Source organism: Trachurus japonicus, chromosome 6 (genome assembly GCF_045865225.1).
Source record: "Trachurus japonicus isolate A0001 chromosome 6, Traja_1.0".
NCBI lineage: Eukaryota > Metazoa > Chordata > Actinopteri > Carangiformes > Carangidae > Trachurus > Trachurus japonicus.
In genome coordinates, this window is record NC_140912.1 from 34,299,632 (window position 1) to 34,316,107 (window position 16,476).

Sequence of the window (16,476 nt, forward strand, 5' to 3'; positions counted from 1 at the left end):
TCCTGGTTCTGGTTCTGGTCCTGGTCCTGGTCTTGGTCCTGGTCCTGGTCCTGGTCCTGGTCCTGGTCCTGGTTCTGGTTCTGGTCCTGGTCGTGGTTCTGGTCCTGGTCCTTGTCCTGGTTCTGGTTCTGGTCCTGGTCCTGGTCCTGGTCCTGGTCCTGGTTCTGGTTCTGGTCCTGGTCCTGGTCCTGGTCCTGGTCCTGGTCCTGGTTCTGGTTCTGGTCCTGGTCGTGGTCCTGGTCCTGGTCCTGGTCCTGGTCCTGGTCCTGGTTCTGGTTCTGGTCCTGGTCGTGGTTCTGGTCCTGGTCCTTGTCCTGGTTCTGGTCCTGGTCCTGGTCCTGGTCCTGGTCCTGGTTCTGGTTCTGGTCCTGGTCGTGGTCCTGGTTCTGGTTCTGGTCCTGGTCCTGGTCCTGGTCCTGGTCCTGGTTCTGGTTCTGGTCCTGGTCGTGGTTCTGGTCCTGGTCCTGGTCCTGGTCCTGGTTCTGGTCCTGGTTCTGGTCCTGGTCCTGGTCCTGGTCCTGGTCCTGGTCCTGGTTCTGGTTCTGGTCCTGGTCGTGGTTCTGGTCCTGGTCCTTGTCCTGGTTCTGGTTCTGGTCCTGGTCCTGGTCTTGGTCCTGGTCCTGGTCCTGGTTCTGGTTCTGGTCCTGGTCCTGGTCCTGGTCCTGGTCCTGGTCCTGGTCCTGGTCCTGGTTCTGGTCCTGGTTCCAGCTGGTCCTGGTCCTGGTCCTGGTTCTGGTTCTGGTTCTGGTCCTGGTTCTGGTCCTGGTCCTGGTTCTAGTCCTGGTTCTGGTCCTGGTTCTGGTTCTGGTCCTGGTCCTGGTCCTGGTCCTGGTTCTGGTCCTGGTCCTGGTTCTGGTTCTGGTCCTGGTCGTGGTCCTGGTCCTGGTCCTGGTCCTGGTCTTGGTCCTGGTCCTGGTCCTGGTTCTGGTTCTGGTCCTGGTCCTGGTCCTGGTCCTGGTCCTGGTCCTGGTTCTGGTCCTGGTTCCAGCTGGTCCTGGTCCTGGTCCTGGTTCTGGTCCTGGTCCTGGTCCTGGTCCTGGTTCTGGTCCTGGTTCTAGTCCTGGTTCTGGTCCTGGTTCTGGTTCTGGTCCTGGTTCTGGTCCTGGTTCTGGTCCTGGTCCTGGTCCTGGTTCTGGTTCTGGTTCTGGTTCTGGTTCTGGTCCTGGTTCTGGTCCTGGTTCTAGTCCTGGTCCTGGTTCTGGTTCTGGTTCTGGTCCTGGTTCTGGTCCTGGTTCTGGTCCTGGTCCTGGTCCTGGTCCTGGTCCTGGTTCTGGTCCTGGTCCTGGTCCTGGTCCTGGTTCTGGTCCTGGTCCTGGTCCTGGTCCTGGATCCAGCTGGTCCTGGTTCTGGTCCTGGTTCTGGTCCTGGTCCTGGTCCTGGTCCTGGTCCTGGTTCTGGTCCTGGTCCTGGTCCTGGTCCTGGTCCTGGTCCTGGTCCTGGTCCTGGTCTCCGTGGTCACCTCCCTCATAGGTGAAGCCGCAGCAGCAACGAGCATCAGGCTGAGCAGCAGAAACAGGATGGAAGGTCTGGGGTCGACTGATGCCTCATTCATGTTCAGGGGTTCAGTCGCCACTCGGCTAAAGGTGCAGTTCACGTATTACAGAACGGTCTCTGACCTGGAGGAGTTTTGCTGCGTTCATAACAACTCGGAGGTCGGGATTCCCAACTCGGAAATTTCCGACTTCCGACATCATTGCGTTCACGCTGCAGGAACTCGGAAGAAAAAAAACATGGATACCTGAAGGAAGTTTGGCGTATTGTTGTGGCTCATCGCTGAATACGAAAAATAAATGCAGCAGTAAATGATGTTTATTTTGGAGGAGAGGAGACGCCGCAGATGAGTGCACATATAATGTTACGGCCTCGATAACAGTTAAACGTTATTTCCAGACTGCAATTTCACACTATACAACAATCACAGCTTAATATAAACGTATTTCATAGAGGCTACTGCAATAATACACAGAAATATGCATTAAAACCTCAACAAATAACTTAAAATGTCTAAATTCTAACCGTTTAAGACGAGGGCCGCCATGTTTTGATGTTGTCGTGACGTCAAGTCGGAAAGTCGGAGCTCTGATATGATACCCGAGTTCCCGACCTGTAGTTTCCGAGTTCGACGCCGTTCAATTCTTTTTTTTTTACAGCTCGGAGCTCGTTTTTTTCCGACTTCCGAGTTGTCTTAAACGCAGCATTAGTGTGTGTGTGTGTGTGTGTGTGTGTGTGTGTGTGTGTGTGTGTGTGTGTGTGTGTGTGTGTGTGTGTGTGTGTGTGTGTGTGTGTGTGTGTGTGTGGGGTGTTTTATGTTGTGTAGTCGACCAGTCTCTGCTCCTCAGTCTCTGAAACACTGAATGTTTGTTCATGCTGCTGCTGTTGATCTGTATGTGGCTGATTTGATGCTTCTGCTTTTATGGAGGTGAAGTATTTGATGAATTAAAGGGAAAGTTAAAGGTCAAAGGTCTCTCTTCTCTCCTCCCCCTCTCGCTTCCTCCCTCCCCCCTTCTCTCTCTCTCTCTCCCCCCTTTCCTCCTCCCCTCTCTCTCCTTTCTCTTTCTCTTCCTCCCTCCCTCTAAGTCGCTCCCTGTCTCCCCCTCTCTCTACGCTCTCTTTCTCCCCCTTCTCTCTCTCTCTCCTCCCCCACTTCCTCTATCCTCTCCCTCTTTCTCTCTGCCCCCTCCCCCTAAGTCTCTCCCCCTCTCCCCTTCCCTCTTCTCTCCCTCTTTCTCTCTCCTCTCCCTCTTTCTCTCTGCCCCCTCCCGAAGTCTCTCCCCCTCTCTCCCTCCCTCTTCTCTCTCCCTCTCTTCCCTTCCCTTCCCCTCTCTCTCTCCTCTTCCTCTTTCTCTCTGCCCTTCCTTCCCTCCCTCCCCCTCTCTTCTCTCTCCCCCTCTATCTTCCTCCCTCCCTCTAGGTCTCTCCCTGTCTCCCCCCTCTCTCTCCCCCCCCCCTCTCTCTCTCTCCTCACCCCTCTTCCTCTCTCTCTCCCTCCTCTTTCCTCTCTCTCTCCTCTTCTTCCCCTCCCTCACTCTCTCTATCCTCTTCCTCTCTGCCCCCTCTAAGTCTATCCCCCTCTCCTCCCCCCTCTTCCCTCTCTTCTCTCTCTCTATCCTCTCCTTCTTTCTCTCTGCCTCCATCCCTCTGTCTCTCCTTTTCTCCCCTCTCTCTTCCCCTCCCTCTCTCTTTGCTCTTTCTCCCCCCTCCTCTCTCTCTCTCCTCCCCCTCTTCTCTCTCCTCTCTCCTTCCTTTACTGTAGTGAAGTTGTATTTTGATGATGTTTTATTGTCCAATCACGTCCCATCGTTTGTAGCTCATTAACAGCGTCACATGTAAACGACACTAATAACCATTAAACATTAATTATCTAGATCTAATAACTCTGAGACCAGATTGACACAGTGAAGTCAGTGATGTGTAAAAAGCTGCTGTAACTCTGATCGACCACCAGGTGTCGCTGTGTTCACATGTCTGAAGCTTCGTCAGGTTTTGTGAATGAGTTTGTCTCCTGGTTTAATAACTCATGACTCTTCAGGCTGCGTTCAAGGAAACCGGTTTTTCTCAGACTCCAGTGAAGTGGATTCACGTCACGTTCAGGTGAGTCAGGTGATCTGACGCTGCTCGTCTCCTGACGTCGGATCAGACCGAGGCTTCATGTGTGTGTGTGTGTGTGTTCTTGTTCTTACTACGTTGTGAGGACCGGAGAGAGTTTTTCACCAGAGTGAGGACATTTTTGAGAAGTGAGGACTTTTTTTTTTGGCCTCACAAAGACAGCAATACAAGAGTGTGTGTTTCTAGTTCTGGTTCTTTCTGGTTCAGGTTTAGTTCTCTGTCCTGATCTTCAGACTGTAGATGTTCCCTCTCCTCCCTCGCCGACACCGACAGGACGGGATAAAAAAAAAAAATCTTTATATCCTTGTTAAGTTCTGAAGTTGTTGAAAAGATTTGATGTGGTGAAAGTGAAAAAAAGAGAGAAATGAACTATTACATGTTTTATTTTAACTTTTCTACTGATGCTGATGTGGTTGGTGTAGAAGAGTGATGATGTTGTGCTATGAAGGGAGTTGTCCTCAGGGTGGCAGCAGAGGCTGGTTAGACTGGTTGACCTCTTGACCTGTCTGCATGTCGGCCATATTGAAACGTGTTCCAGGAAACAAACCTACAACGAAGCTCCTGAGTCCGTTTTTCTAGAATATCGTAATATAACGATTCTTACAGTTCAGTCTCCTCCTCCTCCTCCTGCTCCTCCTCTTCCTCCTCCTGCTCCTGCTCCTCCTCCTCCTCCTCCTGCTCCTCCTCCTCCTCCTCCTGCTCCTCCTCCTTCCTCTTCCTCCTCCTCTTCCTCCTCCTCCTTCTCCTCCTCCTCCTTCTCCTCCTTCTCCTCCTCCTCCTCCTTCCTCTTCCTCCTCCTCTTCCTCCTCCTCCTCCTCGTCCTGCTCCTCCTCCTCTTCACCCTCCTCTTCCTGCTCCTCCTCCTCCTCCTCTTCCTCCTCCTCCTGCTCCTCCTCTTCCTCCTCCTTCTCCTCCTCTTCCTCCTCCTCTTCCTCCTCCTCGTCCTCCTGCTCCTCCTCCTCCTCCTCTTCCTCCTCCTCCTGCTCCTCCTCTTCCTCCTCCTTCTCCTCCTCTTCCTCCTCCTCTTCCTCCTCCTCGTCCTCTTCCTCCTCCTCCTGCTCCTCCTCTTCCTGCTCCTCCTCCTCCTCCTCCTCTTCCTCCACCTCTTCCTCCTCCTCGTCCTCCTGCTCCTCCTCCTCTTCCTCCTCGTCCTCCTGCTCCTCCTCCTCTTCCTCCTCGTCCTCCTGCTCCTCCTCCTCTTCCTCCTCGTCCCCCTCCTCCTCCTCCTGCTCCTTTTCCTCCTCTTCCTCCTGCTCCTCTTCCTCCTCCTACTCCTCTTGCTCTTCCTCCTCCTCTTCCTTCTCCTCCTCTTCCTGCTCCTCTTCACCCTCCTCCACTTCCTCCTGCTCTTCCTGCTCCTCCTCCTCTTCCTCTTTCTCCTGCTCCTCCTCCTCCTGCTTCTCCTCCTGCTCCTCTTCACCCTCCTCTTCTTCCTCCTACTCCTCCTCTTCACCCTCCTCTTCTTCCTCCTCCTCCTCCTCTTCCTCCTCCTCTTGCTCCTCCTTCTCTTCTTCTTCCTCCTCCTCCGCTCACATGTGTCGGTGCAGAGCCAGAGGTCCGTCACCAAAATATAAAATACACTTTTAAATGCAACACGGTGGTTAAAATAATGTAAAGTTAAGTTTTTACACGTCTGTGAACGAGGAAGAGAAAGGTTCCGACTGGAAACTTCTTCTTCTAATTTTTTTTTCCCCCCTATGAGCTTTATTGAAAACATCTTACATACAGAGGGATGTACAGAGAACAGGGTTGTACATACAATCAAACATGAAACATCAGACAGGTGCTCCAATATGTATCAATAAACATAAATAATAAATAAATCAAAATAAAATCAGGTTGTTTTAAGCAATATTAGAAAACATAAAATCATGGAAAAAATAACATATGGTATGGTAGCCTATAGAAGAAAAGAAACAAAAGGGAAATAGAATGTGTAAGCTTTATTCTACTTCTTTATTCTTTGAAAAATCTCTCATAAATATCTATGGATGTGATGCTTTGTTTAGTGTCAATTAGTGTAAGGGATTTCATGTACTCTTTGAACTCATGCAAGAAACTTCTGAAGTTGGGTGAGGTTTTGGAGTGTTTACATTTATGTATGTGACATTTGCCATACAAAATGAATAAGTTTATAATAAAGATGATGTCCTTTTCTTCTGACCGGAAACTTCACGAACAGAATAATAATAAACAATGACATCATTTCCGTTTCATGTGTGATTTTTATTTATTTTTTCAAAGATTTGTTTCACATTACAAAAACAGTTTTTCATAATAAAATGCAATCTATAAAGCATATCTATATTATACGCCAGGGGGAATTTACAAGTTTACAAAAAAATGTTCAAGTTTTCACTTATATTGAAAGTCTTAATCACTTTCTGGTTGCTTGAAAATTTAATGGAGGTTATGTATTGCTTGAGCTCACCGGTAAAAGAAGGTTTTTTTTTTTTTTTTTAATGAGCTTACATTTGTGAATATGAAATTTTGCCATTAAAACGATAAGGTTGATAATAAAAGTTATGTTGGCTTTTTCCCTGTTTTTTTTTCAGGTCAGGGAGCCCAAACAGTACTACATTCCTCCAAAACAAAATAAAATCACCATCAACATTGATAGCAACAAAATTACAAACATCACTCCATAGTTTTTCACATGTGAATTAAAAAACTAAACCTGACAGTTCTTGCATTTATTCATAATCTCTTGTTCGACAACACATTCACTGTAAAACCATGAAAAAAACATCCTTTTATTGTAATTTCCGAAAATAAACACTTTCATTTTGAAATGTAACTGAACCTGACACCTAAATAATATTTATCTTTTCATGTTGTTGTTGTTGTTGTTGTTGTTTTAGCTGCTCTGCAATGATATTCTGATGTGTTATGACTACATGTTGAGTCTTGAAAGAGCAAATATTGAAAAAAAAAAAGAAGAAAAAAAACGTACAGGAAATGATGTACATATGTGTGTTAAGTTATAAAATAAAGGCTAGGGTTTCTTTTGTAAATCATACTTATCAATAATACTAAATAGTTTAATTAAATGGCATCTTTCTGTTTAATAAGACTGAGGGCGAAAAGAAGAAATTCGTTATAAAACATGTATTTTGGTCTTTTGCTGTGTTTTGTTGTGCATGACAAGTGGATGTGGCAGTAGGCTACTAACAGTAACACAGTAAAAATACTTACTGTATATACAGCACAACAATAAAGGTAGTTTCTGTAGACAGTATCAGAGTAAAAGTACTTCTTTCAAGGTATCACAGTGAATACTATAATATAGGAGCAGAGTAAAAGTTTCTATAATTACAGTATCACAGTAAAAGTATTTAGTTAGGAGTTAGTGGAGTAAAAGTACTTCCTGTACTTGAGTGACAGGTGAAGCTCATTGTTCCTGTTTGACTCAACACCTTTACCTGTGACTGGATCACTGATGATTGACACATTGAAGCTGCTGCAGCGTTTTCTGAGTCTGTGATGTCATAGATGATGTCATGTGTGATGTCACATCCTGACAGGTTCACCTGCTGCACTTTACACTTTATTTCACTCCCACAGTCTCATCAGCTGTGGAAACAGCTACAGATCAGACTCAATACAGAGTCTCCAGTCGAAAGTCTGGACTCTTCACAAGATCATGAAGCTGCTGCAGAGCTGAAGAGCTCAGGTTGTTGTTGTTGAAGTAGCTGGTTGTTCCTTCCAGCTGCAGTTCTCTCAGGTGGGAGGGGTTGGACTTCAGAGCTGAGACCAGAGAAGAACAGCTGATGTCTGACAACCTGCACCAGCCCAATCTGAATAAAGAATAAAAGAAGAAGATGAAATGAAGAACACACACACACACACACACACACACACACACACACACACACACACACACAGCTGCAGTGATCAGGTCATTGATTATTGATCAGACTGAGTGAAATGAGCTGAAAGTGAAGAGTCATTGTCAGTGTGAGAGAAGAACAAGTGGAAACATGAGACAACAACTATTTCAAACGTCCTTCATTCATGACATCAAAGTCAATGATTCAAGTTCTGAGTGAAGATCAATCAGGTTCAGTTGTGGATCAAAGATCTAAGATCTACAACAGTAACAGTCAGTGAACTGACCTCAGAGTCTCCAGTCTACAGTCTGGACTCTCCAGAAAACCACTCAGATGCTTCACTCCTGAATCATAAAGGTTGATGTTGTAGTTCAGGTCCAGGTGTCTCAGGTGGGAGGGGTTGGACTTCAGAGCTGAGACCAGAGAAGAACAGCTGATCTCTGACAAACTGCACCACTCCAATCTGAATAAAGAATAAAAGCAGTGAGTTGAGGACAAAGCTCCTTGTCGACAGCGTTCAGTGTCTCATCATCTGTTCAGAGCTGAAGAAGCTTCAGAAAGAACAAGTTTAGAAAATCAAAGTCCAGCAGCTGAAGCAACAGGAAGCAGGTTAAACAGTCACATAGAGAGAAAACAGCTCATTAATATTCATGAGAAGCTGCTGCTGCTTCAACACAGACGCAGTGACTCCGCCTCTTCACCTGTCAGCTCCACCTGTGGCTCCATCCAGACAAACTCATGTTGTGCAGCCACATTGATCAGAGATTTACTGACCACGCTCAAGACAACACACATGTGAGGCTGAACTCTGTTACCATGACAACTAACGTGTAGAAACACATGTTGAATGAAGCTCAGAGACAGAAAAACCTGAAACACACCTGCTTATTATGGGATGTTGTCTTTGAATGTTTCACTGTAAACATCACAGAGCCTCAGGAAAGAGGTGGAGCCAGCAGCTATTGATTATAGATCAGTTATTGTCTGATACATCACATGTGTTTCTGTAGTGGAGGTGAAACATGAAGAGAAACAGAGACTGGACTAAAAACCAGTGAGGTGCAGTCAGGGCTTTGATTTATTCACTTCATCTAAAGTTGGATTCTTTTGGACTTTCAGATAACTTTACTACAAGTTCAATGTGTCAGAATGTGGTGATTTTCATGGTCTAATAAAAGCCAGTAAACAGAGCTAGCTTCTGTCCAGGCAGCAGCTGCACAAACCACTCAGCCATGTGTAGTATTACAGAGCAAAGGCCCAGAGCTGCTCTGCCTCTTCTGTCAGTACGGTGTGTATGTGGCTGTTTGCACATGTGCAGTAAGTTCCCACAGAGAGTTCACATGGAGGTGAAGAGGCACAACGCTACGCTGCCTCTTAACTTAACTGCACCATGTCTGAGCTGCACTTCTGTTCACGTTGCCTTGGTGAATGGTCAACACACAGACGTGTCCCCTGGCTTTTTAGCCTCCAGCAGTTTAGCAGCTAATTCAACTGCAGTGATGCTCCACTGGAGAGGTGAACACCTTAATGAGCTTTCATCTGAAGAACAACAGCAGCTTTTATCTGACGGGAGACCAACGCCTGAGCTACGGTGGCTAACAGTTAGCAAGTTGAAACCTACTCTCTCTCTGACACTCAGACACACACACACACACACACACACACACCTGCAGTGATCAGGTCATTGATTATTGATCAGACTGAGTGAAATGAGCTGAAAGTGAAGAGTCATTGTCAGTGTGAGAGAAGAACAAGTGGAAACATGAGACAACAACTATTTCAAACGTCCTTCATTCATGACATCAAAGCAGGGTTGCCAACTCTCACGCATCTGGCGTGTGTCACACGCTTTTAGGTCCTGTCTCACGCTCTCACGCCACTCCAACAATTCTCACGTCAAAATCAAGCGATTTGGAAAAAAAAAAAAAAAAATTAAAGCAAGCTTTGGCACTCATCAATAGGCTCTCTGATTGGTGTGCGCGATGCTTATCCGCGTGTCGATTGGACGGCTGCTCAAGCACAGCACAGTAGGACGGGGAGTTGTCAATCAGCAACCCCCCCCCCCCCACCAACAGCGGCACGGTGCTGAAGCCTGGACCCGACTTGGTCCGAATCCGATGGCCAAAAAAAAGAGGGAGAGAGCGAAGCCCGAGACACAACCTGACCTGACCGAGTTATGTTTTCAGACTGAACGCGGCTCGAACTGACGCCTGCGGTCGGGCTGGTTGGGCCAGTCCGTTGAAAACTATAAAATCAAGATGCAGACTGGGTAGCACAAAAGTACAGCCAGGCAGCTCAGTCCAGAGAGCAGAGGAGAGAGAGACAGCGCAGCAACAGGTGTGTCTGTGTGTACGTGTGTGCGCAACTGCGCATGCATGCACGTGGGCCATACCTGCAAACTCCGAATGGGTGTTTATTATAATGTTTATTACAGAAGAGAAACACACATTTCAGGACCTGACTTGTATCATCAGGCTGTAGTAGAAGACTGAAAATCACAGGACATGTCTGTTCTGTCCTTTCATATATTAATAGGCTTGATAGGCTGGTCCAGGCCAAAAGCCAGAGCTCCCCACTAGACCAGTTTCATACACTCCAGCCATACAATGATAGGAACCACAGATCTGCTTTTTTCCCTCTTATCTGAAGCAAATGTTGTGTTTTCCCTTTATTTTCTTCTCAGAGTACACCAGAATGCTTCAAATACATGTTAAAATCACAATTTTTTCCTGGGGGGGTGCCCCCAGACCCCCCTAGAGGGATATATTTTGTCACCTATTACACCTCTAGCCTACTCAGTTTGCAGGTATAATGTGTGTGTCTGTGTGTGTGTGAGAGAGAGAGAGACAGAGAGAAAAACTACAATAAACATAACTATTATTAATATTATTATTATTATTATTATTATTATTATAGACCCCCCCCCCCTCACTCCAGCCCAGGACCAAAAGTTGGCAACCCTGCATCAAAGTCAATGATTCAAGTTCTGAGTGAAGATCAATCAGGTTCAGTTGTGGATCAAAGATCTAAGATCTACAACAGTAACAGTCAGTGAACTGACCTCAGAGTCTCCAGTCTACAGTCTGGACTCTCCAGAAAACCACTCAGATGCTTCACTCCTGAATCATGAAGGTTGTTGTGGTTCAGGTTCAGTTCTCTCAGGTGGGAGGGGTTGGACTTCAGAGCTGAGCCCAGAGAAGAACAGCTGATCTCTGACAACCTGCAGCTCCTCAATCTGAATAAAGAATAAAAGCAGTGAGTTGAGGACAAAGCTCCTTGTTGACAGCGTTCAGTGTCTCATCATCTGTTCAGAGCTGAAGAAGCTTCAGAAAGAACAAGTTTAGAAAATCAAAGTCCAACAGCTGAAGCAACAGGAAGCAGGTTAAACAGTCACATAGAGAGAAAACAGCTCATTAATATTCATGAGAAGCTGCTGCTGCTTCAACACAGACGCAGTGACTCCGCCTCTTCACCTGTCAGCTCCACCTGTGGCTCCATCCAGACAAACTCATGTTGTGCAGCCACATTGATCAGAGATTTACTGACCATGCTCAAGACAACAAACATGTGAGGCTGAACTCTGTTACCATGACAACTAACGTGTAGAAACACATGTTGAATGAAGCTCAGAGACAGAAAAACCTGAAACCTGCTTATTATGGGATGTTGGCTTTGAATGTTTCACTATAAACATCACAGAGCCTCAGGAAAGAGGTGGAGCCAGCAGCTATTGATTATAGATCAGTTATTGTCTGATACATCACATGTGTTTCTGTAGTGGAGGTGAAACATGAAGAGAAACAGAGACTGGACTAAAAATCAGTGAGGTGCAGTCAGGGCTTTGATTTATTCACTTCATCTAAAGTTGGATTCTTTTGGACTTTCAGATAACTTTACTACAAGTTCAATGTGTCAGAATGTGGTGATTTTCATGGTCTAATAAAAGCCAGTAAACAGAGCTAGCTTCTGTCCAGGCAGCAGCTGCACAAACCACTCAGCCATGTGTAGTATTACAGAGCAAAGGCCCAGAGCTGCTCTGCCTCTTCTGTCAGTACGGTGTGTATGTGGCTGTTTGCACATGTGCAGTAAGTTCCCACAGAGAGTTCACATGGAGGTGAAGAGGCACAACGCTACGCTGCCTCTTAACTTAACTGCACCATGTCTGAGCTGCACTTCTGTTCACGTTGCCTTGGTGAATGGTCAACACACAGACGTGTCCCCTGGCTTTTTAGCCTCCAGCAGTTTAGCAGCTAATTCAACTGCAGTGATGCTCCACTGGAGAGGTGAACACCTTAATGAGCTTTCATCTGAAGAACAACAGCAGCTTTTATCTGACGGGAGACCAACGCCTGAGCTACGGTGGCGAACAGTTAGCACGTTTTAACCTACTCTCTCTCTGACACTTAGACACTTTTACACACACACACACACAGCCCAGGTTGTGTGTCTTCTCTGTTGTAAACCTTGTAATAACAGCTTGTTGTGTACAGTTAACATCCTTGTTGCTCAGGTCTGAGTGTGGATTGTGTTAAAGGTTTGTTGTGTGATGTGAGCGGTGCTCCAACATGTGATCCTGTTATTGATCTGAGTTGTGTGTTAATAACAGCTGATGTCAGGACGGCATGGATTGTGGGGAAAAGGTGTTGCACATGTTGAAGACTTGGATCTGTGTGAACCATTGTGCATGAATGTGTTTGTTGTGAGGTTGTTGTGTGATGAGCTGTCTGAGGTGCCGACCCCCCACAGCCCTGGTCTTGGTCTGTGAGCGCCTGCCTACCCTGTCCTACAGCCTCAGTGTGGATCAGTAGAATATCAGCCTCATGTCTGCAGCTCAGTATCAACACAACTTTCACATCACATTCATCTGAGCACAGAAATAAAACAGAGTCTGACCCCAGAGTCTCCAGTCTACAGTCTGGACTCTCCAGAAAACCACTCAGACCCTTCACTCCTGAATCCTGCAGGTTGTTGTTGGTCAGGTCCAGTTCTCTCAGGTGGGAGGGGTTGGACTTCAGAGCTGAGACCAGAGAAGAACAGCTGATCTCTGACAAACTGCAGCTCTCCAATCTGAATAAAGAATAAAAGAAGAAGATGAAATGATTGATGATTGATCAGATGTGTCCTGATCAGTGATCAGTGTGTAAATGAGTAGAGGGACTTTGTCCTTGTGTTGTTGTGGATCATCATCATGTGGCCTTCTACACACATCATCCACATGTCAGCACAGATTCATCAGCTGCTGCTGACCTCAGATCAGTCTGTCAATATACAATCAATATCTGATCAATACCTGTTGGACTAAACACTGACTACAACTCTCTGATTCAGGACTGAACTGGATCAAACACACACACACACACACAGAGGATGATAAACTGTGTGTGAGGTTAGCGGTTGCATGACTTCAGATTTTTTAAAGTCGACTCTAATGTTATGAAAGTCGAGTCGACGTCGACTAGTCGCTGATGACGTCGTTCATATTTTTCCTGTCATAACTAAAATCACAGGAGGAGGGAAACGCTTTGCAACAATCTGTATCCACTGACTGGTTGATAGAAATCAGTACAGAACAGCAGGTAAATAAACAACCAGTTGTAAATCAGTTTTTTTGTAACATACACTCCTATAGAAGTGAAAAGAAAATACTGGAGCTACTGTGTGTTAGGGAGGAAAACGACACAAGCAAAGGTCTGTAAGCCAATCACCATCACAGTCCTGCTCAGTCACAGTTTTTGTTTTTCGATTCTGGTTGATTGGTTGTTATTGTTTGTTGTTGTGCGCGGCATAAAGCTGCCTATACGAGCAGAGTTTTTTTTTTGCGCTACCTTCACAACTTTCTTTTCATCAACGACCTGTGGAACACTTGCGTGCCGATCCGTGGAGAGCGATCAAGGATCAACACTATGTCTGCTATGTACTGTTGATAATAATAATAATTATTATTAATCTAATATTACCCCCGGGAAAAGGGTGGGGTCAAGGGGAATGGATAAATGGAATTGTAATGAAATAAAACAAAATAAAAAATTGATTAAAAAAAACAAAAAAAAAACACTGATCTGTTGCACCACTACTCCCTCCCTCATGATCATCCACATCCTCAACTAGAATAAAATGAATAACCAAGTTTACCAAGGCCGTGCATCAGCAACAGAAGACAATTTAAATCAATTAGGGTGACGGATTAGTTTCATTCAGCCACTCAGCTGTTGTTTCAAGCAGTTAGCAAATTTTAAACTACTGACACTTAGACACTTTTACACACACACACACACACACACACACACACACACACACACACACACACACACACACACACACAGCCCAGGTTGTGCGTCTTATCTGTTGTAAACCTTCTAATAACAGCTTGTTGTGTACAGTTAACATCCTTGTTGCTCAGGTCTGAGTGTGGATTGTGTTAAAGGTTTGTTGTGTGATGTGAGCGGTGCTCCAACATGTGATCCTGTTATTGATCTGAGTTGTGTGTTAATAACAGCTGATGCCAGGACGGCATGGATTGCGGGGAAAACGTGTTGCACATGTTTAAGACTTGGATCTGTGTAAACCATTGTGCATGAATGTGTTTGTTGTGAGGTTGTTGTGTGATGAGCTGTCTGAGGTGCCGACCCCCCACAGCCCTGGTCTTGGTCTGTGAGCGCCTGCCTACCCTGTCCTACAGCCTCAGTGTGGATCAGTAGAATATCAGCCTCATGTCTGCAGCTCAGTATCAACACAACTTTCACATCACATTCATCTGAGCACAGAAATAAAACAGAGTCTGACCTCAGAGTCTCCAGTCTACAGTCTGGACTCTCCAGAAAACCACTCAGACCCTTCACTCCTGAATCCTGCAGCTTGTTGTTGAAGCTCAGGTCCAGGTGTCTCAGGTGGGAGGGGTTGGACTTCAGAGCTGAGCCCAGAGAAGAACAGCTGATCTTTGACAAACTGCAGCTCTTCAATCTGAATAAAGAATAAAAGAAGAAGATGAAATGATTGATGATTGATCAGATGTGTCCTGATCAATGATCAGTGTGTAAATGAGTAGAGGGACTTTGTCCTTGTGTTGTTGTGGATCATCATCATGTGGCCTTCTACACACATCATCCACATGTCAGCACAGATTCATCAGCTGCTGCTGACCTCAGATCAGCCTGTCAATATACAATCAATATCTGATCAATACCTGTTGGTCCGTTTGAAAAAAAATATATGAGATTTTCTTCTTCTGATACTATAATCCAGTAGAACTTTTTTATTGCCTACCTGGAAAAAAATATTTAAGTAACACATTATTTAACCTTTAAATAATGTTGAGGGTCCAATGTGACAGATTTTTACATTTAGGAACAGTAAAAACACCCTAAACATTTTTACTCTGACTTTAAGTTGAACTTGTTCTTGACCAACACAACAGATAGCTCCATGTTGCCCCTGTGTGATGTTCAGGGACAGGTCCAGACAGTCTGAAGACAGAGAGCTCTGACGTTTAAGTCCTATAATAATGAGATGAGATGAGATACACGTTGTGACGGTTTTTTTTTAGTACAACTTTTATTTTTAGTGCTAGGGGTGCCAGTCAGGCGTCTGAGTCCTGACATTAAGTCTGTGTCAGACTTGAATTCTAACCCCCAGAAAGGATACACACTTAATCAATACCCAATAATTTCGGATAAGCATGTAACCTCCATTTAAAACATCTTTAAACACTGTACCCAGCACAAGAACAAGAAAAAACAGGACACAACCAAAGCTTATTTTGTTTTCTTTTCCAAAAAAATGTATTTAAATGGTCCATAAACAATAAACAAAGTTCTTTTAATTACTGTTTGTCTCAGTTCAATCTACAAAAAATCCGATCTTCAGCAAAAACAGAAAATATCAGGGAAAACCCAAGGCAGTCATAAAAAAAGGAAAAAGCCAAAACAAAAGTAATCCAACAAAAATCGATCGGTAATTACTCACGCACACCAGAGGGGGGAGTTGTCAACGTGCACCAGTCAGTCAGTCAGTCAGTCAGTCAGTCAGTCAGTCAGTCAGTCAGTCAGTCGTCAGTCAGTCAGTCAGTCAGTCAGTCAGTCAGTCAGTCAGTCAGTCGTCAGTCAGTCAGTCAGTCAGTCAGTCAGTCAGTCAGTCGTCAGTCAGTCAGTCAGTCAGTCAGTCAGTCAGTCAGTCAGTCAGTCGTCAGTCAGTCAGTCAGTCAGTCAGTCAGTCAGTCAGTCAGTCAGTCAGTCATCTCCAGCGGGACCAAACGGGAGGAGATCACGGATCGTCACAGGAACGGAAGCGGCCGAACGAGGCGAACAAACAGGATTAACTACCACTCTTTTACTTTTCCTCCTGCACTACGCTACCATACCGATACTAGTATTGGTATCGGTACAACACTAGTTACATTTAGTGCATATAGTTAATTAATAGCTTGTTATTTTGTAGCCTGTATCCGTAACTGTCCAAGATGTTGGGGGGCCGTTACACAAATTGGGCAGCAACAGAGATATGCACGCTGAGAGCCGGATCATCATCATCATCATCATCATCATCATCACCACCACACTGACCTCTGAGTGACCTCTGACCCTTCACCTTCTACCAGCTGCAGTAACATGGAGTCAAAATCAGTCGCTGCTTCAAACTGAACTTCACACATTTGAACTGAACACAGACAAAAGTCCAACAGGTCCAGTCAGTGAACTCACCTCAGAGTCTCCAGTCGACAGTTTGGACTCTCCAGTCCAGCACACACAACCTTCACTGATGAATCACTCAGGTCGGTGGTTTTACTCAGGTCCAGTTCTGTCAGGTGGGAGGAGTTGGACTTCAGAGCTGAGGCCACGACTTCACAGTGACTCTCTGAGAGTTTACAACCAACAAGTCTGTGAAGAGAGAAAATATCAAATGTGTCAGAATCAAATCAGATGAAAGCTGCAGTAGAAACACAGTTGATGCATCTGATGATGTGATGAACATCTGAGCTTCAGCTCATCTTCTCTGACTGAGTTTGACAGGAAACATTGATCCTCATCACTCTCACAGGATGGAC

General features: G+C 45.5%; 1 protein-coding gene across 1 annotated transcript in view; it reads right to left on the bottom strand.

The window, feature by feature from the left end:
• LOC146986534 (uncharacterized) overlaps positions 1 to 16,476 on the bottom strand; it is a 1,046,957-nt gene that overhangs the window by 435,152 nt on the left and 595,329 nt on the right. The window contains exons 16-17 of the mRNA XM_085780502.1: positions 14,220 to 14,396; positions 12,330 to 12,503 (exon numbers count right to left, since the gene is read on the bottom strand). Of these exons, the coding sequence (XP_085636628.1) occupies positions 12,330 to 12,503; positions 14,220 to 14,396 (351 nt within the window). The remainder of the gene's footprint in view (positions 1 to 12,329; positions 12,504 to 14,219; positions 14,397 to 16,476) is intronic.